The 25664-nt window shown below is 41.3% G+C and overlaps 1 protein-coding gene across 4 annotated transcripts in view; it reads right to left on the reverse strand.

Annotated features, from left to right (window-relative positions):
* The window catches only part of PREX2 (phosphatidylinositol-3,4,5-trisphosphate dependent Rac exchange factor 2), a 180054-nt gene that overhangs the window by 123915 nt on the left and 30475 nt on the right, over positions 1 to 25664 (reverse strand). For all 4 annotated transcript variants that reach the window (XM_071554395.1, XM_071554396.1, XM_071554394.1 and 1 more), the window contains exons 2-4: positions 4211 to 4282; positions 4014 to 4136; positions 1745 to 1849 (exon numbers count right to left, since the gene is read on the reverse strand). In XM_071554395.1, the coding sequence (XP_071410496.1) occupies positions 1745 to 1849; positions 4014 to 4136; positions 4211 to 4282 (300 nt within the window). The remainder of the gene's footprint in view (positions 1 to 1744; positions 1850 to 4013; positions 4137 to 4210; positions 4283 to 25664) is intronic.

The following is a 25664-nucleotide window of genomic DNA, read 5'->3' on the forward strand; positions in this document are numbered from 1 at the left end:
TGTAGAGTCAGATGTCTTGCTCTCTTGGTTAGACCTCTAGCCTACAGACATGTCCCCAAGCTATGAGGAACTCAATACAGATGTGAAAATCCTCTGCATGTGCCCAGGACTACATGACACTGACGGCCACAAGGGTACACTTGGCTTCCTTTCTCACAAAACAAGCTCTTTGCAATCTTTCTCCAGAGTACTTTGCTTTTGTCTCTGTAGTCAGCATATACCCTTTCTTCTTGAGTCTGGCCATGCTGCTCCAAATACAAGAACTGTATATATGAAGCTCCTCAGTCTGGGGCAATTTTGTGTCAACATCTAAAATAAATAACTTTGAAGCTGGTTTTAACTATGAATGGAATATGGCTGAATTAGAGATTCTTAGCAAAAAGTCACATGGTACTTCATGTCACCCAGTACTCCCCAAAATAAGGAAATTAGTGAGTTGCAACAGGTTGATTTCACCAAGAACACTGTCAAGAGCAGTAGAGAAACCCTACTGCATGTTAAAAATAATTAGTAAAATTAAATAAAACTTCTGATACTGTCAGCATTAGCAGAATCTCTTTTTTTTTTAACGTGTCTGTGATGCTTTGCTGATTACATTATTTGCTCTCCAGTCCCAAAACATAATAATCAGATCTGATCCCTCCAAAATCTGATAGCATATCCATGAGTACCTTCTCAGGTATTTAAGTTCCAGCAGAGTAAGCTCCACATTTCAAAGCTGATCTTGTTACCACAGGACACCACAGAAGAAACCTCAAAATCATTCCACACTGAATCCTTCTTTTAATAACTAATGTCAGCTATTAGCAAACTCAGTATTTACATGGAAACTGATTTTGCTGTTGAAAAACCACAAGGACTGTCCTTTTAACATTTGAAAACTCCTCCTTACATGTCTTATAAACTAAAGACTAATTGTGATGCTGTTTCTTTTGACCTCAGATTAAGTCAATGTGGGGGCGGTCCCGTGGTGTAATGGTGAGCACTCCGGACTCTGATCACAAGGTCGTGAGTTCGAGACTCAGTGGAGACCGTACCAGGCAGTTAAATGCCTCCCTGCCATCCGATCCCATCAGATCTCGGATGCTCAGCAGGGTCAGCCCCGGTTAGTACTGGGTGCTGTAGACAGTCCTGAGGACTTCAGTGTCACTGTCCAAGCTCGCTCGGCCATGGCAAACGGACCTTGGGACTTAAATTAAACGGTGGGGCAAGTTCTGCACATGCTGTGCCTCACCTAAAAAATCCACTGCACAGGCTCGAAGGGCACACCCCCACGTGGGGAGGAGAGCCCTTCCCAAATCTTCGTTCGCGAAGTTTGGCCATACACACGCTATACATACAAGTCAATGTCTAAGATCCGGATGGCTACTCTATGATCAATAACATTTTTCTGTTTGCAACAGCTCTGGCTACAGTACCAGAAAGTGAACCTTCTCTTCAGAACTCCTGAAGAGTCCTTCTCTTTCCTTTCTGTAATTCCTTTTCCTATATGTTATATATGTTATTCTATTCTTTTTCCTTTCTACAGATTCACACCTTTGTCTCCTGGCCAGTATGTTCAGGGCACACTGCCTAATGCTGTATTATCCACAGATCCAAGAGTAGTAGTGAAAATAAGATGCATACACCCCTTTCTGCTGGGAACACCACCTACAACTAAAACTGTCTGCTAACCACTTGCAGGTGTGCCTGTATTTGTAACACAGTGGAGATGTGTTAGAAAACCAGTTTTAAGTTTATTTACCAAAAGAAAAGCTCGCACTGTTCTTATTTTGTTCAGGTCAAGCAGAACTTTCTGTGCCTTCTCGTGGTTACTACAGTATTCATCATAGATACGGAATTTCTCTTTCTGCAGAAACAAAAAAAGACATTGTTTTTCACTTGAATTTTGATTTTTTTTCATTAATAAAACATGGAATGAATACTTTTTCAAAGTTGAATAGCTAATATAGTCTTCATTCTAGAAGGTCAGCTCTTCACACATTTATGACTTGAGGTCTCTTTTCAAAGTAGAATTATGAACAGCATAGAAGCACCACTTGGGAATTCAAGTCACAGATTCACAGAATACCAGGTTGAAAGGGATTATCTGATCCAACCTTTCTTGGCAAAACCACGGTCTAGACAAGACGTCCCAGTACCCTGTCCCCATGAATCTTAAAAAGTATCCAATGTTGGGATGATTATTCCAATGGCTATTTCTTCTCATTGTGAAAAACTTTCCTCTTGTGTCCAACTGGAATTTCCCCAGGAGTAACTTGTACCCATTACTCCTCCTGTTATACATGACTCTATAAAAAGGAAGTCTCCATCCTCATAGCCATTCTTAAAAAATGCTAGAACACAGAGATAAAACACAGCCTTCTTTTCTCCAGTCTGAACAAACCCAGTCCTCTCAGGTAGTCATATGGCAGGCTTCCCAGTCCTTTGATCATCTTTGTGGCCCTTCTCTTTACCCTCTCCAGACTGCCTACATCTCCTTTGTATAGCAGGGACCAAAAGTGAACAGGTGTGGTCTGACAAGCGCTGAGGAGAGTATGACAGAGTTCTTTATCTCTGCTGGGGATGCCCTTGCTCATGCAACCCAGTATTCTATTGACTTGACATTTTTGTGTCACAGCATCATGCTGTTCACTCTTCTTGAGCTTGCTGGCCACCAGGACATGGAGGTCCCTTTCTACAGTGCTGATCCCCAGCTGAGTAGATCCCAGCATGTGCTGCACTCCTGGGATTGTGTTTTCCCAGGTGCAAGACCTTACATTTGTCTTTGTTGAACTTCATAGAGTTTTGCTGAAAAATTTCAGAGTCTCAACTACCACAAACACACAGCATAAAAACATACATGAAGAAAATGCACAGGGAGTGGCTAATTTGCTGACATCATGAACCATTTGTCTGCAAACATTTGCTTTGAAATATGGTCCATTCTTCTGCAGAGTTCAAAACTGATGTTACTCAACTTGTGTAAAATGTTTCCACAAACCATTAATAGTTTTCTTGTCCCACAATGAATAATCAAAACTTAACAAATCAATGGGACTATAACCAGAGATAACAATGAAACCTAGAATTTCTATTAGGCCTACAACTAAAAGCAAACTAATTTGTCACGATTTTGCAAACGTCTGTAACACTGACATCCTTGTTTTGCTCAAACAGGAAAAATGATACTCTTAGAAACCAATGACTATAAGACACATATAGTTGTGGAGGTACTGCAGTTGTCAGAAGTAAAAGATCTTCAAAATCCAGAACCAGGAATTTATTTAAAGCATAGATTCATAGAATCGATTGGGTTGGAAAAGACCTCTGAGATCATCAAGTCCAACCCTTGGTCCAACTTCAGTCCATTTACCAGATCATGGCACTCAGTGCCACGTCCAATCTCAGTTTAAAAACCTCCAGGGATGGTGAATCCACCACCTCTCTGGGAAGCCCATTCCAATGCCCGATTACTCTCTCTGAAAAGAATTTTTTCTGATCTCCAACTTAAATTTCCCCTGGCGGAGCTTGAGCCCACGCCCCCTTGTCCTACTGCTGACTGCCTGGGAGAAGAGACAAACATCATTTCATCAAACATATGCAATGATGTTAAATTGTTAAATATTCACATTTTTGCATAACATCAAAGGGGAACAAAAAGATAGCATAGTACTACTTTTGCTGTTTCATGCAACCCTGATCCTTGCACCTCCATCTCACGTACAGGCAGCAGCTTTGCCCAACCTGCAGGGTTCAGTTTGCCATCCTGGGCTAATTTGATGATTTGGTGAATAGCAAAATGATGAACAACCAAAGTTTGCCCGTTTGATATGTTCTGCCTCTATTCACACCACCCCCCCTTTTTTTTTGAAATGACAATAACTAAGAGATTCCTTTAATGTACTCTACATTACACTATCAAGTCATATTTAATCTTCATTACTATGTATACTTATCATCATGACAGTAATTAATAAAGACAAAAAATAAAGGGAAAACATATCACAAGGCTGTAAGAAAAGACAGCATACGTAATTCAGAAAGCAGGTTCCAACTTCATGCTGTGCATTGGGTTCTGGCTGTAAACACTCCTCCACCAGGGACAGGAAGTTTTTGTGAACTGCAAGAATATCTTCAATATTTGAAAACAACATCTGCAAAAGAATAAAACATACGTAAATGAAACATCAGATATCAAACAGAAGAAATATGCAATTAAGAGACTAACCTTCACTGTCTCTTCTGTAACATTTTTATCTTCTTTGGCAGCAGCACGTTGAATCATTCGGTGAAGAAAAGCCTGCATGAAACACGACAAATAAGGAAAAAGTTATTTCAGGACAACTTGAAAAACTTTTGGCATGTTATGCTTTAATTTGTTTCCCAAATTGGATATCAAGTCACATCAGAATATTATCTAGAATCTTAAACAAGTATTTTATTTATAAAGAATTTAGTAGTCCTGTTCCTCTAACATGATGGAAAACCCTATTTCCATAATGTTAAAAAGAGTTAAACAGTGAAGTATTAATGAAGCTGAGAAACTGAACCTTCTCTGAAGTACCACTTCCACCCTGCACTCATATTACTATCAAGCAAGAGCAAAATGTATTAATTTTCAAAATCTCACTCTAGCACTTTACAAAATAAGTACAAGACAAGCCAAAAAAAGCTGCTAATTTCCAAGTTATACTAATCAGGAAATACTATTATGAAATGTAACTTTGAGCATAGCAACCTCAAGTCAAATTTCAGATGTATTAATAATGAAAACTATTGTAAAGTAAATTGGCTAAAACAACAGTCAGCTGCACCTGGTTTTGCTTAATGAAAATTCTTCCCTCTTCCCTCCCCAGGGACCTAATCCTTGGGGATCAAATGGGAAGTTAGTAATACCCCTAACAAAATACTAAAATAGTAAGTTTTCTTTTATTTTACATTCAAGAACTGGACACAAGAAGATACACACAGTAAGTCATTCCAAAAGAAATAAATATCTTAACTACAAAAAACAGAATTAATACAAAGACCTGGGTATGTTCTGAAAACTATCTACATACTGTAGATAACTAAACCTCATCTAAAATCTTGCACTGATAATTCTTCCCACAGACACACATATTCATTAGTCATTAAAACTTGGCACCACAAGTGCACAAATGTCATGTCTTTCATAACCATTTAGCTGCAAGTCACTGTGCGTTGTACACTGTACATGAGCTCATCTAAACTCTGGTGGGGTGCAAATTCCATAAAAGGGACAATAAATAACCCATGTGTGGAAAGACAGCAGTCACAGCAACCCCCTTTTTCTCTCTGCTGGCACTTAAACATTTTTATTCCCAAGCAGCAAACCTTTCTCTGCTGAAAAGGACTATGTAACTGGCATTACACATTTTTATTACCGAAGAGTCAAATCTAGTTATCCGGGACATCAACTGAGTTAAGTCTGGAGTACTGCCAGCATACTGTACGTTTCCTATCACCCTCTACAATGATGTAGATTTTCTAGTTTGTTAAACTCCTCTTTCTTTCTAATGTTTTATTGGTGCTAAAAAAATGCCATTAACTCATTTGCAGCAGCGTAACCGTTCATGGACAACAGCCCTTTGTATCATTTCTTGCTACAAATATCCCTTGGGGTTATGGCAAATTTGCTGTGTGCATTGCCCGTACACTGTACAGTCAATTCCACATAGAGTGAAAGCATGTATGACTCAAAGGTAATTTTTGGAAATTTTCACAAAACCATGCAACACTATTAAATATGCTTTAGAATTCAAGAGGAAAAAAAAAAGAATTAAAATAACTACCTCGGAAACACACATCTATTTTTACTATCTATAATTTCTCTCTTCATATTATTTCCCCACAGACCAAACATACTGCTCATCTGCACACATGTTATCTCAGAAGATCTTCATTTCCTGTAGCTGTGAAGGAAGGTGAACATTAAGTCGGCTGAAGGTGAAACTGAGAAGGAACTGAGAGCCGAGGCAGTAGTTATTCTCAAGTGATTCAAGACACTAGCCGAGAGTCAGGAGGTCAAGAAGAATATATATTAGCTGCTATAAACAGTTATCCAAGCAGCACTGTCCCAGATGTCACATCTGCAGAGGTTATCACAAACTAAATCCACGAAAATCCAAACTCTTGCAGAACCAAGACACAAACCACTAATTAAGGTAGGGAGGCCTGGGATAACTTCAGTCCCTCCCAGAAACTTTGTGCAAGACATGAAATATTTTCCTCTACTCACAATGCAAGGTTTGTGTAGTCATTATGCCAGTTTTTCCCTGAAATATGCCACCTGTTCATAGAATTACAGGATCAGAATCTCCCAGGTTGGAAGGGACCTTAAAAGGTCATCTCGTTCCAACACCCTTGCCATGGGCAGAGACACCTTCCACTAGACCTTTGCTCAGAGCTCCATTGTTGTCCCTATCAATGCAGATTTGCTTCCTGAAAAAATCACAACACTGTGTCCCAAAAATCAATGGATGTGACCATTTGAATCTTTCAGATACTTACATGGGAGCACTACAAAGCTACTCATATTGCAAAATAATTGGAATAACCTCATATTTTCTAGAAAGTGCTGTAACAGAATTCCATTCATGTGCCACCAATACTGATCCTTGGTGGACTTGAACAGCTGTGGAGTGAGTAATGCAAAGCAATGATGAAACCCAGGTTTCCATGATGCAAATACCCTTGCCAGCTCCCTTCTTGGAACACAGAGACACCACTGACTCCATCCACACAACCCCTCTGCACTATACTTTGCTAGGGAGAACAGACAGACACCATTAGGCAGCAGGATGGAGAAGCAATTACCTTTTTCACAGTGTAAGATAACCTTGATGCAGCACTGCAACTAGACAAAGACAAATGTCTCTGAAATTGTATGAAGACACAGTAGGACAGAGAGAGCTGACTACTCAAAAAAATCCCCAGAATTACTTGAGTATCAATTGAGGATGCATGAACAGTTCTTCAAAAAATTAGCTAACAATGAAAAAGCAAGTAATTTACAGACACAACTGTAAGGAGGACCCCAACACAGAAATTACAGACTTTAAAAGAAAAATATATAAGGATGGGTAGAAGCTAGTCAGGAGCTGTCAGCTCCAAGTTAATGGAAAAAAATTTATAGAAGCTTTTGAAGATACACTGCATAAACTATTATTAACCATAGAAAAATACAACTGTAAAAAATTGAAATAAAAGTAAAATGGACATTCTCAGTCAATTTATGATTCATTAAACAACTGGATACAAAAAATAAACAAACCAAGAAGTCTGAAACTGCTCTGAAATAACACTGAGTTGCTTCTAAAAATTCTACTGGTATTTCAAGTATGCTGCCTTCAAGTCCAGACTCATTACTGAGCAACATGTTACATGTAGGAGCAAAGTAATCACAAATTGCAAGGACACCCAATGGAATAGATCCTGCTCCTGGACTGAGGAAACACCTGTAGAAATCAATTGTCATACAGGATTACCATGTTAAAAAAAAAAAAAGCACCAAAATGAAAAATCAGCTCAAACTTAACACAAAGTCATTTATCAAACACACGTGTCAGTGAATCATAACTCATTTTTGTTTCCTGGAGTATACAGAATGCCTTACTGAGGTTTCATAGTACAACATCAACACAGAGTATAAGATATATCTCTTTGCACTCCAGGATCCCAAACTGTTGTCATCTAGACAGTGATCCTCAACTTTCTCAAAGCTTTTCAAGTGAATTCCAGACTCTCTCAACTGCCTTTCAATTCTTAGCTTTCTCAAGTAACAGCAAAGACACACAGTTAAAACAGAACACAATTTTCCAACTTTTCATCTTGTGCCACCAACATTCTGGCTGTATTGCTACAGTACAGGGATTCAACCTCACAGCACTGCAAATGGAGGAGTCCCTGCCTCTGGCACTCTCTGCCAGCCAGATCTCCATGCAACATTTCAGAGCAGCACATTGGCTTGGTACTATAAAGAACACTCTAACTTTTAAACATCATATGAACAGCAAACATAAAACAGGATGTTTGTTATTTACATTAAAAAAACCCAAACTCCACCCAGTTTTGTTTGCCAATTTTTAGAATTGTTTATGGAAAATTCTGTCATTCAATCATTCATAGGAATTGAGTCACTCAGAGTGCCACAATCCCTGCCATCACAAAGTTTGACATTCAAATTACAAAGCCATATTTTCTAAAGGAGCCTTCTGAAAACTTCATTGACACAAAATGGCATTGGTATGACAGTGTATACCTGTTTTGACAAAGAGGAAGAAATGCCACAAAATGCTGAGAAAATTCTGAACATGAAGAGTCATATCTTAAGAAATTTGATTATCTTTAGAAATTTGACAAACTTGCAGACCAAAACATGGGGTACCAACTTAGCTGAGCCCTTTGGAACAGGGGAGCAGCTACACATAAAATACATAACAGTTTAGTACTCAAGTTCCCTAATTCCACTCAGGTCCTACTGCCTCTATTTCTGGCTATGACTCAGAATCCCTGTACCTTGCTGGTAAGGAGGAGAGTAAATCACCTCTACCTTTGAGAAAGGTGGCAAAGAATTACACAGATCATTTAGAGAAGATTCCATGCTAGTAATATCAATGAAGATAATTAAATATTTTTTTCATGATTGTGTATTTATTACCCACAGACTATTGCTACAAGCTTCCTGTACTACTCCCTGTTCTAATTCTTTTACCCTTTACCTGACACTGCAGTAACACAGTACAGGAAACACTGCAAATGAAAACTAAAACATAAAACACCGAAAATCTAAATTCAAAGAATTATAAAAGAATCTGTTTATTATGCCAAACAAACACTAATGTGTTTGCCTGTCTCCTGGTCTGCTGCCATTTTGCAAGGCAGAGTTTTTCACACAGAACACACACTAGATTCCTGTCATGGGCATTTTGACTTCTGGTCCTCTCAAAATAAGAGTAGCATTGTTGGTTGTTTGATGGGGTATTTTTCTCCATAGTTGCTCTGTGTGTTGTTTGGGAAAAAAATAAAACAACAACAAAAAACAAAACCCTAACTACCACTGCTGCAGATAGTACATGGATCTGCCAACAGCACAAATGACTTTTCTGACATCTGGAATGAAATCAGGAAAAACAAAGAAGTCTGCCTGCAGAAGACTCCCAGGGCACAGAATGCTTTTGCCTTTTTGACAGATAAAAAGTTAAGGGCTGAAATTATGTCAGAGCAGCTAGATCACAAAATAAATGTAACTATCTTTCTGAAAGCAATCCTGCTTCTTTTAGCCTAGAAATAAATATTGGGTTTTATTTGAGAAAAGAATTTTTTAAAAGTTACTTTTTTTTCCCTCAGACTTCTTTTAACAGTGTTTCTACCCTTAAATCTGTACTGTCATAAGCAAAACCAAGGTGGACTGTAAAAAACATATGCACGTATTTTTAATAAGGTCACTTCCTGTTATACAGAACCTGGGTGAATTAAGCTAGCAAGATATTATGTACATTAAAATTGAATAAGATTTGATCTTCCATGGTGTCAAAAGACAATCTCCTAAAAAATTCACAATGAGAACATTCATATTTTTATACAAAAATTTTGTGTCTATGATAATAGGCTCATCTTCACTAATTTAGAACACAAAGCTGAAATGCCTGTGGTTTCTGTTTTCTCTTTATATTCTTAGAGTATCTATAGGCATCTGTACAGTGGAAAATATTTTGGTCTTTTTGCAATAGCCTAGAAGAATACTAAGGCAGTTTTGTTGAAGTACTTTTGTTTGATTTTGCCACCAAAAAAAAATTCAATAGAGAAAACTCCAGCAGCAATAGCAGCTGTGACAAACACTGTGTACTTACTCTCCTCTTCCCATTAACCTGTGCCAGAACCAGTGGCAATGGCTGCTCAGGCTGGCTTCTGCTACTGAACAAAAGACTCTTTTTCCCTCTCCAGTGATTCACCAGCTGAGGCACCACCTGTTTCTCCCATCTTGCCTGCAGGACTGGATGAATCACAACCAGCAGTGAAAGCACCAGCCAAGGTCAGATACGTTCTTTCTCCCTACTGTACCTAGAGCCACTTTCAAAGCTGACTTCATATTCTGCTACCTGTAAGTACGGGGAATAGATGGACCACATCTGCAGTACTTTCCATTCTAGAGCTAATTTCTTTTCACAACTGATCAAACTAATCCCTTCTGCATTCATCTTATTCCAAGGCGCATCAATCTGTCTGAAGGAGCATCCCTGACTTTTTAAGTAAACATGAATTCAGATGTAAACACACACAAATCATTGCACTGAAGAAATATAGAACTTCTGAACCTTCTCATACATGGGGAATTTGTTGACACATTTTGGGAGAATCTTATCCTTTCTTCATCATGTGTTGGGGTTTTTTTATTTTCTTTCTCTACCATATTAAAAAACTTCTTTCAAAAGAAGAACAGGAAAACCTTTCCTCACCCCATTCTGTATTTTGATCACCTTTTCATCATTTCACTAGTCACTGACAATAGTTTTGCACTTTTTACTGCACATCTTTTTCTTTCTTTCATGCACACTGAGACTCCTAAGTCAGTTCCCTCCTTTGGCAAGAAAGTGCCCCCTGAGCTGATCTTTTCCACCTCTAAAATCACCTGAGCTATGACTGTGCTTTCACTTTTGATCCCTTCCTTCCTTTCAGCTCCACAGCAGATGAAAGCAAGAGATTTATAGTCAAAGTCCAGGTCTCCACAGCCAGGCGGGAAGTCAGATATCTCCACCCTCTTCCTTGTACTGAAACCATTCTCAAAAAGATTTAGTACAACTTTTCCTGGCCCAATTCAGAAGATATCTATTCCTTTTTCTTCCCAGATGTCAAGAAAACTGTCACCAATGTATCTTCCTTTTGGGAACCTGTTTTTCTGAGGACTAGCTATGCTCTTGTTGGTCCATAGAAGTTTGGTTGATGCGTAATGATAGAGTTACTTACACACAGTTGAAATCATGCCAAAGTGAATTACCACATCAGAGGCTGGATGTCAGGCTGGCTCTCACATGCTGTTGTGTTCTGATGCCAAATACAGAAAACTGTTAGACGACCCATCTACATTTTTGTTTTATTAAAATATAGCTTAACTAGAGCTTTAGCAAAAAGCCATACACTGGCATAAGAGATGTGCGCTCATCTGCAAGCTGAGAAGAAAGCAGAGCCTGTCTAATATTTTTGGCAATACTTTATGCAACATGGTTGCTGCTAACCAAGCCTTTATCCCATCAAAAATGTAAACAGGTTAGAATCCAGTCTCAGCATCACCAAAGGAAAGGTTGTGGAAGGCAAAAAAACAGACTTGCCTGACTCATGTGAACATCTGAACGGCCTGCTCAGATTGCAACATATAAACCAATCAAACAAGAGGCATCCATATCAATAAATTAAGCATACCCAGCATGCAAGATTAATCTCCATCGTATTTTGAAGATTTTTTTTTTAAGAAAAAGACGTTCTGTATTGAAAAATGTTCACATGCATGACGAATTCCCTGTAGTAATACATCATATTGCCCTGCCGGTGCAAGCTACGAAGTGAATAATATACTGCTAATCACACAACTCATCTTGTATTACTCAAGTGGGAATGGAAAAGAAATGACATCTACCAACACAGTTTACGTCTCATAAAAGTCAGCAGTTTCCTGGATTTGCAGAACACTGGGTTCTTATTAGGAAATCTCAGTGAATTCAGCTGTGTCCACTAACAGCAAATCAAAACATGAGTGTAGGAAACCTCAGAACAAGTGTACATCTGGAAGTAACAGTATGTTCCCATTATATTGCAATCATAATTAGAAAAGAATTCATATATTTCATACCATAGTTTCTACTTCTTTAATGCAAACATGTCTGCTTATTCTATTCAATATTGTAAAAAACTTGAATTTAAAAATTATTTTTACTACAAAAATTATGATATTTCTAATTTTTAATTTTTTTTTTTTGTAGGAGATTACCAATTTGGAAGAACTCGACATTTCCAAAATATTTTGAGACAACTCTTTACTTCCACACATCCATTTTACCAAATCAGGAATTTCAGAAAGTATAAAAGATGAAAAATACATGAGAAGTCTAGATGAGAAATATTTGTCACAAATGGCACCCTTGAAAGGATTTTTTAATTTTTTTTGATTCAGTTTGAGAAATAATAGCTAGAAATCTCAGAAATATTACAAGAAATTAACTGTTTGCTCATCTCCTATATCTTCCTAAAGTTCATAAACACATTTGAAAACAAGTTTGAGTCCTTTCTGACTGAAAAATGTCCACCAGAATTAAGAGAGCCATAACGTTTATCACAAACTATGAGAAGTAAACCTGAAATAACGTGTCACATCTCCATGTTTAGAATTTAAATTCAAATAATAATTTCTATTCCATCTGACTCAGCACCAATGAAAACAAATTAAGTCCTTCATGATTAAGATAACCAGTTTAAAAAAAAAATTAAAATCAACTGTTTTACCTATAAACTGAGAAAACTTGAAACTACTGGCAGGTGATTATAATAGATGCCCACCAAACCCTTTACACATGCTCAGCTTTCAAAACATAACACTTTTTTTTTTCTAATATTGTAATGCACAGTTCTTAATTATTAGTTTAATTAAAGTTTAGATGATAATTATGAATTAGAATGTCTGCAAATTCTACAATTTTTATTGTCAGAGCTGTATAAATAAAGTGTACCCCTCAAACACTGTTCAGTGCAAATTCTGGCTGCCATTTGTATTTTCACACTTATGCCAAGAAAAACATAAAGAATATGAAAGCACAGCTTTCTACCCCAACTTCAATTCTTTGCAAAGCCTACAAGGAAGGTGGAGGGAGTATGGTACTTCTAAAAAGTGCTCTCCTGATCACAAAAAAAAGCGCAAACACTCCATTTAAGTTCTTTCCCAATCAGCAGTACTCAGAACATTTCCTCACATAAGGAAACCTCTCTTATGTCTTGGATAGTTCCTATTACCATTTAGACAGGTCTGTATTTAGACAGACTTGTATGCAATGATGTCTCAGTTTATGCAACAATCATGTGCCACATTTCTGAGTCTTAATAAGACAATAATCTTATTTTGCAAAAACTCCCACACAATGATATATACTCTGGCTTCTACAAATATCCCAGTCTTGGAATCTCCATTATAAAAAAATCCAGGTCTATATTACAAAGATGTTGTTATTTAAATGCACTGTGGAACAACTTTTATCTTCAAAGGAAAACAAGGTCTTGAGAACACTGTTATTTTAGATTACTTATTTCACCAAGAATTAAGATGCTCTTGGCTTCTGAACTCATTTCAGACACTCATTTAGCAACATAGACGGTACTGAAGAATTATTAAATAAATACAAACTAAGTCATAATAAGGCCTTAAAACCAGCAAATAATCCCAGACCCAGAGCAAGGCTTTACTATTATCAACAAAACTTAGGGTAAACAAAAAAAAAAGCATCACGGACAATGTGCTTCCAAGAAATACAACAAAAATTGAAGTGAATCCACACTTTTAAAGTTATCCCAAGTGTGCTTATCTCTGACGAGGAATGACAACACATGTATACAACATTGTCAGCATTAAGAATACTAATATTTGCATTTTCAGATGCATTTGAAATAATTCCCTTAGAGCAGTTTCCATATGATGTTCAAATATCTTGTTGTGCTTATGTGCTTTCATGTTCTGCAAATTGTGGGGGAAATAAATGCTCTAAAATGTTATGTACAATAAACCAGAGTTTATTCGAAATTGAAGAGAATACTAACCTGCAACCTACCCACTGGCCTGGGATGTACAACATTAACTATAAATCAATTCAATCACAAGGAACAATGCACCAGAACAGACAAAACAGCCAGAACAGTCATTACGTTTTCATAATAAGCCCCCATGAACAAAGTGGCTGAAGATCTTCCAGGAATTAAATCCTTAATTTGGAGTCCAAGATTATATACCCCTCACTTGGGATCAGGAGAGCCATTCTGGCAGCAGATTGTATTAAGAGCAATTCTCCTTGTATGCAGACCATGTAAAGCAGTCATTTTTTGGTTTAAACCCTCTAGGGAATATTTGAATACAGATAGTTAAACTGTACAGAAGTTCTATATACCTACTCTGGTAAAGTGACAGGGGTTTAAAATTCTTGTTCCTCCTCCCCCCTACCCTTTTTTGTAAAACTGTGAAGCTCACAGAATGTCACTGGAAAACTGGGTAATTCAAACACACAGAAGAATCCCATTGTACAGAGGTCAGAAAACAGCAATAAATTTAGTGACAATCTACTTTTGAAGACAGTATTAGTGATAGTGATGGGTATTTAAGAACACATACAAAAGCACATGCTTAGTTATATTTAAAAGAATAATTTACTGAGAATTATATCTATTCTGCTTGTACCATCATGTAGTACAAAACGTCATTGTCAGACAAAGACAGTCCTATTGCACTAGCAAAAAAACAGCTTTAAATCTTCAGTATTTGTTCAAACTCAGAGCTCCTACCACTGCTCCTAGTTTTCACACTTAGGAATTTTAAAGAAAGCATAACACTGTGATATGAATGCCCCTTGCCATCCCTAATCAGTAAACAACCAGTCCAAAAAATCCCAGATACATTAATTGCTACCAACAGCAGCTTGTATAACACCTGCACCTTAGACTGCATTGGTCTGATCTTGGAAATAAAACCAAATGAAAGGATTTCTTAACAGTAATGCAACCTTCCTGTCAACTAGTCGGTGGACTCCTTCTAGGGCAGCACAGGACACTCAATTCTGGTAAGCAAGACTGACCAAAACAATTATTTCCAGCAAGGCTGACCAAAGACATGGTAATTACTTAAGGTATGAAGGTCTGGGGAGGAAAAAAAATTGAATTCATTTTCTGAGAAAATGATCAAGAAGAGATAGGTGGAACAAACAAAACAACCAACATACTTTGAAATACCAAAGTGGCTGCAGCAGTAAACTGGGGTTCACAGTTTCTGCGTACTGGCACAGACTCAGCTTTCAACATTTGCAGGGACAGGCCCCCCAGCATTTCTGACACAGGATCCCACAGGAATCAGTGACATTCAATGAAGGAACAGGATCTCATTCAACTGTATCTTACTGGAGTTTTAAAGGATCCAGGATTCAACATCCATAGAAGATACTCTGACAACAGGAAATGGGTTTAAATATCACCCTGAAAAACTAAAAGTATTTTAATTAAAGTACTTTTAAAGTATTTAAAAACACTGTAGTTTGTTGTAATGGTTTGACCCATGGCTTCCTCAGTAACCATTGTATCTAAGGAAGTTACAAGTATTCCACACGTGTCTTCCACGTAGCAGTGGGGGAGTGGTGTGTGGTTTCTTCCGGTCCTTGGCTGAGGAGTTGGAGGGAGGTGGTGGAAGTCTGGTCCCTCTGGTCCCTGGTGTTTCTCCTGTCCTGGGTGAGATTGTTTCATTCTTGTTCCCCTTCCTTGAGGTTTTTAATTGTGTTTCTTTTGATTCATTTGGTTTCTTTGGGTTGGGTTGGTGTCTTCCCTATTTCCCAGCTAATCAATCCCCTTTTCTCCCTTCCCCTCTCCCCTGGGAGGTGGGATCCTATGTGTTGTGTATACAGTGTGGTTTGTAAATGTTAGTAAATATAATTTATTCTTTTTATTCAGTTCAGTTTCTTTAGAGTGCGTTTCTTTTCAGTTTTTTTTTCTTTCCTTTGCTGGGAAGGTTCTGGGGGGAGAAGGGGGGCCAGTCCAGGGTTGGCAACAGCTAGGCCAAACCTGCGACATTATTGGAGGTTCCACCGAGATACTGACCTTGAGTTGTTTGGTAAACAATTCTCTGTTTAGAGAACAGTGGCCGGGAGAACTGCCAACTGAAGTGGTATTATCAAAAGAGTATCTTTTTGTTATGAACAAGGTTTTTGTTTGGGAACAGAGGACTCAGGCATAAGGTAAACAATAGAAAGAATGGTTTTCACCCTTTTTAGCAAATACCTGAGAGGTACCAGAGGAGGTCAGTCCAACCATGCTGGCATGGCCTGGTAGTCTCTTGTAGTGAAAGGCCTCCTGTTAAGTGTCTTTCTATTCCTTTACATACTGATGCTGCTAATGCTTACTCCCACTCTGAGAGGTCTCCTAGGGACATACCTAGGTCTGCCTGATAATTGTCATCCATGTAAGGCCCTCCTGAATCTTGACATTAAAGGTCTGTTAAATTATGACATTAATGGACTATTGAGGGAGATCCCTACTGTTACAATTGGTCCCAATTATTACCTAAATTGTATTGTGACAGCACTAGTGTTTATGAGGGTAATGGAACTGTTGTATAAGATTGGAAGAATGCTGGCACTTTGTTGCTTCCCTTGTTTTAGACCTAAGAAAGGCTATGCCTCTGGGGGACTCGCTGGAACTTTGGAAGGGGCTTCGGACAGGCCAGTCCCAGGGTGGGATGGGCCTTGGTCGGATCTCGGTAAAGTGCTAGGGCGTATCTCACCCTCCGTTTTTTGGAAGTTCACGTCAGAACAAGTGTGTGACTCTGCTGAGGTGGCCCGCTGTTTATCAGAAGAGTGTTTTTCCTATGAGGACCCGTATACGCGCGTCTCTGCTTTGTGTTGGGGCCTGGCTAGTGCTTATCGATGTGCCATAGACTACTGTCAATGGCTTGAGGACAGGATAGAATATGGAGATATGCCATCCGAGACCCGTGCAGTCCCTGTTCAGACTACCGAAAGCGGAGTCCAAACACAGCATGAGGTCAAGGCTGTTTCTGTAGAGACCCAAGCTCAAGCAGCTGAAACTAATACAGTCTCCGTCCGCTCTGTAGAAACCCAAACTCAAGCTGCAGACCCGGACATGGCTACCTCCGCTGTCCCTGCTAAAACTACAGTTGAGACTCAGACTCAAACAGAGGCCAACAAAGCCCCCGTTCACTCTGTAGGGACCCAAACTCAAGTTTCAGCCTCTGTTTGCTCAGTAGAAACCCAAACTCAGGTTTCAAATCTGGACAAGGCCATTTCTGCTGTCCCTTCTACAACCACAGCTGAAACTCAGACGCAGGCTGAAGCAAATACAGTCTCTGTTTGCTCGACAGAAACCCAGACCCAGGCTGCAAATCCGGACAAGGCCGTTTCTGCTGTCCCTGCTACAACCACGGCTGAAACCCAGACACAAGCTGAAGCTAATACAGCTTCCAGTTGTTCCGTAGAAATTCAGACTCAAGCCGTAGATCTGGAGGTTGCCATCTCTATTAAGCCTGCTAAGACCACAGTTGAAGCTCAGACTCAGGCCGACGTCAATACAGTTTCTATTCGCTCTGTGGAAACTCAGACTCAAGCTGTAGATCTGGAAGCGGCCATTCCTACTAAACCCACCAAGACCACAGTTGAAGCTCAAACTCAAGCCGACGCGGATACAGTTCCTATTCGCTCTGTGGGAACTCAAACTGAAGTTATGGACCGGAAGATTATCATTGCCCCCATAAAGAAGAAAACAACGAGGACAAAGGAGACTACAAAACCCATAGAGCCACCTCCGCAATTGGAACAAGAAGAAGAAGAAGAGGAACAAGAAGAAGAAGAAAAAGAAGAAGAAGAAGAAGTAGATGAAGAAGCAGCTGCGAGAGAGGAAGAAACTACTGTGACGATGGAAGGAGCGACGGCACAAGAGGAAAGAATAGTCACAGTAGAAGAGGGAGCAGCCGCCAGAGAGGGAGGAGTGGTCACAAGGGATGGGGCACACCTAATGGGACTGGGGGCACGCCCAAAAGAGACCAGAGGCATGCCTGGAGAAAGGAAAGGAATGGTGCGAGCATCCTGGGATAGAAGAACATTCGACGATTGGTGCTCTGACTACATACGCAAGTACCCAGTGGAGGAAGAGAGGAGGTCAACGCGCTTCCGTCAGCCTGAGGAAGGACCGTTTCAGCCTCTCCTAAGGCAACCCTCTCTTGGAAGTATGATTCCGCCTCCCCATACTAGACCTACATTTGAGGGAATAGATGACCGGGGAAGGCCCTTACCCCGGCCTTCCAAGGACTATGTGCTACCTCCATTCATCAGACCTGATGAACAACGCAGGAGCTCCCTTTCACGGGGTGCACAAGCTAGGAGTCTTTCCCCACGGCTCGAACGAAGTAGAAGTCTCTCTCCACAGCGTGGGCGACGTAGGAGCCCATCCTCCCGGAGTGAACACCATAGAAGCTCATCTTCACGGCCTGAACAATCCCCATCTTCACGTGAGAGGGTCAGAAAGGAAGTGAGAGAGGTTCCACGAAGGAGTGGAAGAGTAAAAACACAGGTAGAGAGAATAGTACGTGGAAGAGATGGACAGGAAATAATGAGGGAAAGTGAAATTATACGATCATTGACCCCAAAGGAGATTCGAGATATACGAAGGGATTACAGTCGGTGGCCCGATGAACGCATCCTCACCTGGCTGGTGCGATGTTGGGACCAGGGGGCCAGTAGTCATGTGCTGGAAGGTCATGAAGCACAACAATTGGGATCTCTTGCCCGAGACCGTGAAATAGAACAGGAAATGGGACAGGGGGAGATGGCATCCAGTCTCTGGACCCGAATCCTCCGTGCCGTGAGGGCAAGATACCCATTTAAAGAGTATTTGGTGAGTGCTCCGAGAGAGTGGAATACTGCAGAAGAAGGCATCCAGTATCTGCGGGAACTGGCCATGCTGGAGATTATATACTCCGATCCAAATTACTATGACATCTTGGTCCCAGAGAAGATGCCATGCACACAGCCGATGTGGGATAAGGTGATGAATGGGGCCCCTAAGTCTTATATGCCATGTCTGATATCTGCATACCCTCTAAGTATGGACGAGAATGAGATACACGTTGACAGAATGTGTCACTGGATACGGAGAATATCAGAAACCATGAGGGTCCCCTCTAACTACCAGCATTCGTCCCTCTACAGTGGGGAAAGGGTAGGGAGGAATGCTAGACGCTCTGTGTATGAAGAAGAACCTAGAGGCAAAGGTCCCAGAGGTCACAAAGAAAGGTCTCGTTCTCATTCTCGTTCAAGTTCCTGTTCCCGTTCTCGGTCCCGTTCCTGTTCTCGGTCACCTCATGCAGCACGAGGGAGAACTAGAGGCCACCAGAGGAATACTAGACGCTCTGTATATGAAGAAGAACCTAGACACAGACGTTCTAGAGGTCGCAAAGAAAGGTCTCGTTCTTATTCTCGTTCCAGTTCTCGTTCTCATTCCCGCTCCCGTTCTCGGTCATCTCATGCAGCACGAGAGAAAACTGGAAGCCCCAGGAGTAAGACACAGAGTGAGCGTGGTTTCTTGTGGGCCCTTCTGCGCGAACTAGGGGAAAACATGAAAAAATGGCACGGTGAACCCACCTCTAAACTTAAAGCCCGAGTGCAAGAATTAAAACGGAAAGTAGCTGGCAAGAAAGCTGTCCACATAGTTGAGGCAAAGAGCCCAGAAAAGAAACATCGATCTCCGAGACGCAAAAGAAACAACTCCCCCCATGCTGATGAAGGAGCCTCTGACAGAGCATCGCACACATCAGATGGAGAATGCTCCGACCAGGAACAACAATAGAGGGGCCCTGCCTCCTGCCAGGAGGAGGAGAGGGACGAGGATGATAATCGGGTTTACTGGGCTGTGTGGGTTCGATGGCCTGGCACATCGGATCCTCAGAAATATCGAGCTTTGGTAGATACTGGTGCCCAATGTACATTAATGCCATCAGAACATGAGAGTACAGAGACTGTGTCTATTTCTGGAGTTACCGGAGGGTCTCAGGACCTGTCGGTGGTAAAGGCTGACATGAGCCTAACAGGAGACCAATGGGAAAAGCATTCCATTGTGACAGGACCAGAAGCCCCTAGCATTCTTGGTATGGACTATTTAAAAAGAGGACACTTTAAGGACCCGAAGGGGTACCAGTGGGCTTTTGGTGTAGCCACAGTGATTGAAGGAGAGTCCAAACAGTTGTCTACTCTCCCTGGTCTCTCAGAAGACCCTTCTGCTGTGGGATTACTCCGAGTCAATGATCAAGAAGTACCGATGGCCACTGCAACTGTACATAGGCGGCAGTATCGTACAAACCGAGATGCTGTGATTCCCATCCATAAAATGATCAGGAAGCTGGAGAGCCAAGGGGTGGTCAGCAGAACACACTCACCCTTCAACAGCCCTATCTGGCCTGTACGTAAATCAGATGGAGAATGGAGACTGACTGTGGACTATCGTGGCCTGAATGAAGTTACGCCACCGCTGAGTGCTGCCGTGCCAGATATGTTGGAGCTCCAGTATGAGTTGGAGTCCAAAGCAGCAAAGTGGTATGCCACTATTGACATTGCTAATGCGTTCTTCTCCATTCCTCTGGCTCCAGAGTGCAGGCCACAGTTTGCTTTCACCTGGAGGGGCGTGCAGTACACCTGGAACCGACTGCCCCAGGGGTGGAAACACAGTCCAACCATTTGTCATGGGCTGATCCAGGCCACATTGGAGAAGGGTGAGGCCCCAGAACACATCCAGTATATTGATGATGTCATTGTATGGGGAGACACAGCAGAAGAAGTTTTCGGAAAAGGACGAAAGATTATTCAGATTCTCCTCAAAGCCGGTTTTGCCATCAAAAAGAGCAAGGTCAAGGGACCTGCCAGAGAGATTCAGTTCCTTGGGGTGAAATGGCAAGATGGACGTCGCCAGATTCCAACCGACGTCATCAATAAGATTGTAGCAATGGCTCCACCGACTAACAAGAAAGAGACCCAAGCATTTCTGGGAGCCATAGGCTTCTGGCGAATGCACATCCCAGAGTACAGCCAGATCGTGAGCCCTCTCTATTTTGTGACCCGTAAAAAGAACATTTTCCAATGGGGTCCTGAACAACAACAGGCTTTCAAGCAGATCAAGCAAGAAATCGCACATGCCGTGGCTCTTGGACCAGTCAGGACGGGACCAGATGTGAAGAATGTACTTTATTCCACAGCTGGAGATAAAGGTCCCTCCTGGAGCCTCTGGCAAAAGGTGCCTGGTGAGACACGAGGGCGACCACTTGGTTTCTGGAGCCGAAGCTACAGAGGCTCTGAGGCCAATTACACCCCTATGGAGAAGGAAATCCTAGCGGCATATGAAGGCATACGAGCAGCCTCAGAGGTAATTGGTACTGAAGCCCAGCTTTTCCTGGCACCTCGACTACCAGTGTTAAGCTGGATGTTCAAAGGAAAAGTGCCCCCTACACACCATGCCACCGATGCCACGTGGAGCAAGTGGATTGCTTTGATTACACAACGTGTTCGAATTGGGAGCTCGAATCGCCCTGGAATTCTAGAAATTATAACCAATTGGCCTGAAGGTGGGAACTTCAGCTTGGCAGATGAAGAAGAGGAAGAGTCAGTGAGTCGAGCTGAAGAAGCTCCACCATATAATCAGCTGCCAGATGAAGAAACACGTTATGCCCTTTTCACTGATGGTTCTTGCCGTATCGTAGGGAGGAGCCGGAAGTGGAGAGCAGCTGTGTGGAATCCCACCCAGCGGGTGGCAGAAGCCACTGAGGGGAAAGGCGAATCGAGTCAGTTCGCAGAACTCAAAGCTGTCCAATTGGCCCTAGACATTGCAGAAAGAGAAGGATGGCCAAGGCTTTACTTGTACACCGACTCATGGATGATAACAAATGCTCTCTGGGGATGGCTAGACCGGTGGGAGAAGATGAATTGGAGGCGTAGAGGGAAGCCCATCTGGGCTGCAGATCTGTGGCAAGACATTGCTGCCAGAGTAAAGAAATTGAACGTGAGAGTCCGCCATGTAGATGCCCATGTGCCCAAAGGTCGAGCTAATGAGGAACAAGATAATAACAGACAGGCAGACCGAGCTGCACAGATTGAGGTGTCACAAGTAGACCTCGATTGGCAGCAAAAGGGAGAATTGTTCCTAGCTCAATGGGCCCATGATGCTTCAGGCCATCAAGGCCGGGATGCAACCTATAAATGGGCGCGAGACCGAGGGGTGGATTTAACTATGGACACTATCTCCCAGGTTATCCGCGATTGTGAAACCTGTGCTGCCATTAAGCAGGCAAAAAGATTGAAGCCCCTTTGGTATGGTGGACGCTGGGACAAGTATAAATACGGAGAGGCCTGGCAGGTTGACTACATCACATTGCCACAGACTAGCCAAGGTAAGCGCTATGTGCTTACCATGGTGGAAGCGACCACCGGATGGTTAGAGACATATTCAGTACCACATGCAACAGCCCGGAATACTATCTTGGGCCTTGAGAAACAGGTCTTGTGGAGGCATGGCACTCCAGATCGCATTGAGTCAGATAATGGGACTCATTTCAAGAACAATCTAGTAGCCACTTGGGCACGGGAGCATGGTATTGAATGGGTATATCACATTCCATATCATGCACCTGCTGCTGGAAAGGTTGAAAGGTGCAATGGACTATTAAAAACAACTCTGAAGGCACTAGGTGGAGGAACCTTCAAGAACTGGGATAAGCATTTAGCCAAGGCCACCTGGTTGGTTAACACCAGAGGCTCTGTCAATCGAGCTGGTCCTGCCCAAGCAGAATCCCTCCACACGGTAGATGGAGACAAAGTTCCAGCGATTCACTTGAGAGGCATGTTAGGGAAATCTGTCTGGATTACCCCTCCCTCGGGCCAAGACAAACCCATTCGTGGGATTGTTTTTGCCCAAGGGTCCGGAAACACCTGGTGGGTAATGAGGAAAGATGGCGAGATCCAGTGTGTGCCCCAAGGCAATCTAGCCTTGGGGAAGAACTAATGATGTGCTTTGAGTTGTGTTTTGCAGGAAACCAGACACGAGATGAGAAAAACCCAAACAAAGCCGGTACTGGTATCCCATGATGTCCAACGATAAGGCAGCCCTAAACTGTGGACTAGGCCTCAACTTGGAACTGTGACTCTAACCAAAAGGCAATGGACTAAAGCTGAACTTATGCTGGTGTTGATCCTTGATGACAAGACATCTGCCTTGAAGGACTGCATATGGACTATATATATATATGTGTGTGTGGGATATAAGCAAATGCAATAATACAAAGATTGCGTGGAAAGACCAGTGTGGAATAAGGGGTGGAGAATGTAATGGTTTGACCCATGGCTTCCTCAGTAACCATTGTATCTAAGGAAGTTACAAGTATTCCACACGTGTCTTCCACGTAGCAGTGGGGGAGTGGTGTGTGGTTTCTTCCGGTCCTTGGCTGAGGAGTTGGAGGGAGGTGGTGGAAGTCTGGTCCCTCTGGTCCCTGGTGTTTCTCCTGTCCTGGGTGAGATTGTTTCATTCTTGTTCCCCTTCCTTGAGGTTTTTAATTGTGTTTCTTTTGATTCATTTGGTTTCTTTGGGTTGGGTTGGTGTCTTCCCTATTTCCCAGCTAATCAATCCCCTTTTCTCCCTTCCCCTCTCCCCTGGGAGGTGGGATCCTATGTGTTGTGTATACAGTGTGGTTTGTAAATGTTAGTAAATATAATTTATTCTTTTTATTCAGTTCAGTTTCTTTAGAGTGCGTTTCTTTTCAGTTTTTTTTTCTTTCCTTTGCTGGGAAGGTTCTGGGGGGAGAAGGGGGGCCAGTCCAGGGTTGGCAACAGCTAGGCCAAACCTGCGACATTTGTATAAGTATGTATTTTTTTCACTTTGAACTACAACTTTTATTCATTATACTAATAATAAAATCCAGAAAGAAGGAAATTACTGGTCTCTAAAGATTAGATGCCAGCGTTAGGTATCTTAACTCCATTCCAAAAAGAATACAATTGTATCAAAATTTAAATAATTTTACTTTATGCACAGTTTTACACAAACAAAAGATTGCTATATTGTCCCTACTGCCCACCCTGAATTGGTCTAGTGAATTTCCATATGCCTATATGGTTTGGAGCCATTTTCCATGGAAATGCAACCAATATTTTTTTTTAGCTTCTATTTGATTCGTGAGATGCATCAACTGCACAAATGCAATTATCTTTTATTTCTTTATTGGCTTGATAACTATAAAAAAATAGCTCTGACTTTTTCCTCTGTGCTACCATCTATACATCTCTTGAACATTAATTATATCACAGAATATTTGCATACTAATCTCTATTTACATCCATCACAGAGGTTTCGCTTCCTGGAAGGATACAATGATCACCAAGTACGTGATTTTAAAAAAAAAACAAATGGAGAATCTTGACACTCAGAACAGAGCTGCAGGAATAATGCTACACCATTTGAGTTTATCTACATTAACTGTAATGCCTTACTGTCAAACAAATCCCTAATTTCAAGAAATACGGACCTGGCTTCTATATGCATGCTGAGGAGAAATAACCACTCATACACTCACAGGTGATGTTTATCTCCCTGGTCCTTTCTTTTCTGCTTTTCCTACCCTTTTTTTTTCTTATGTAGGTTTGTGGCCTGTCTTTGGCTTTGATGAGCTCCCAGTATGACTGCACAACTAAACTTCACTGTCTGTGAAGCGTGTGTTTTTCAAGAACACAAAGACTGCATGGCTGTTCTTGCTCCTTTCCTTCATTTTTATAGGGAAACAGAAGACAAAACCTGATTACAATACCATTTCCTTTGCCTTCTTAATGAAATTTTTTGCTCAATACTGGGACCTTAAGACAAGAAAGCTTTTCTTGAAATAAGAGCCTCATTCTTTTAGGCTGTAATCAAAAGCTTTAAACCATCCTCTGGCTTAGACAGAGAGGATTGGGAATTTTTTTAGATATTAAATCTGTAAAAAATACTGCAAGAAAACTTTCACTCCCCATCAGCCTCCAGGGACAGCCTGTAGGACCACTACTTAAAAAAGGAGATTATTCAGTTGCCAAAGCATCAAGTAAATCACCCTCCTCACCAAACCATCTGCACCATAACTGCAGGCAAGCACAAGCAGAGCACATTGGTGGCAACTGCCTTCTGTTAATACTCGAGTTTGACAGCACTGAGTGCTTCTCATACCAGGACATTCTGCTGCTGCTTACCAAGACCCCCACACTGATTCCACAGACTGAAGTCTCACCGAGTCTTTCCACATGAGGTTACACAAGGATACAGAACATCATTTTATTATTAATTTTTACTTCATTCATGAATTCGCTGTGGGGAATGTACTTTCAGTTCCTACTCTCCAAAGTAAAAAAAGAATTCTCTAAACCATTCAAAATTCCAGATACCAGATTTCTAAGAACAACACAAGGGAACAATGGTGTTAGTGGGACCAGGAAATCAAGAAACCATAAATAAATATCAAGTATTGTTTTCCAACTTCTTCAATAGGTTTGGATCCTGCAGACCTTCCTCTGGATGAGGAAATGACGCCTCTGCAAGCTTTCCTTGTGCCTATAATAGATCGCTATAATTTGCCATACCTGGGCAAACTAAAGGCATTGAACTTGCAGACAGTGAGCCATGAAAAGTTCATCTGATAGGCAATAATAAAGCTACTGTGACCACAGATTCATTTTCTGCCTACAAGATGTTGCTCCTCCACTACAGAGAAATGACCAACACATCTGAGCCATGGCACTGCACGAATGTACTGGTAAAGATGGCTTAAAAATGCAGACAGAAGAGCTTCAGGAGCAAAACCATGGCGACAGAGCAGCTTTAGGAAGAGAGCTGATGCCAAGATCAAGTTTGATCCT

This window comes from Pithys albifrons, chromosome 4, assembly GCF_047495875.1.
Source record: "Pithys albifrons albifrons isolate INPA30051 chromosome 4, PitAlb_v1, whole genome shotgun sequence".
Lineage (NCBI taxonomy): Eukaryota > Metazoa > Chordata > Aves > Passeriformes > Thamnophilidae > Pithys > Pithys albifrons.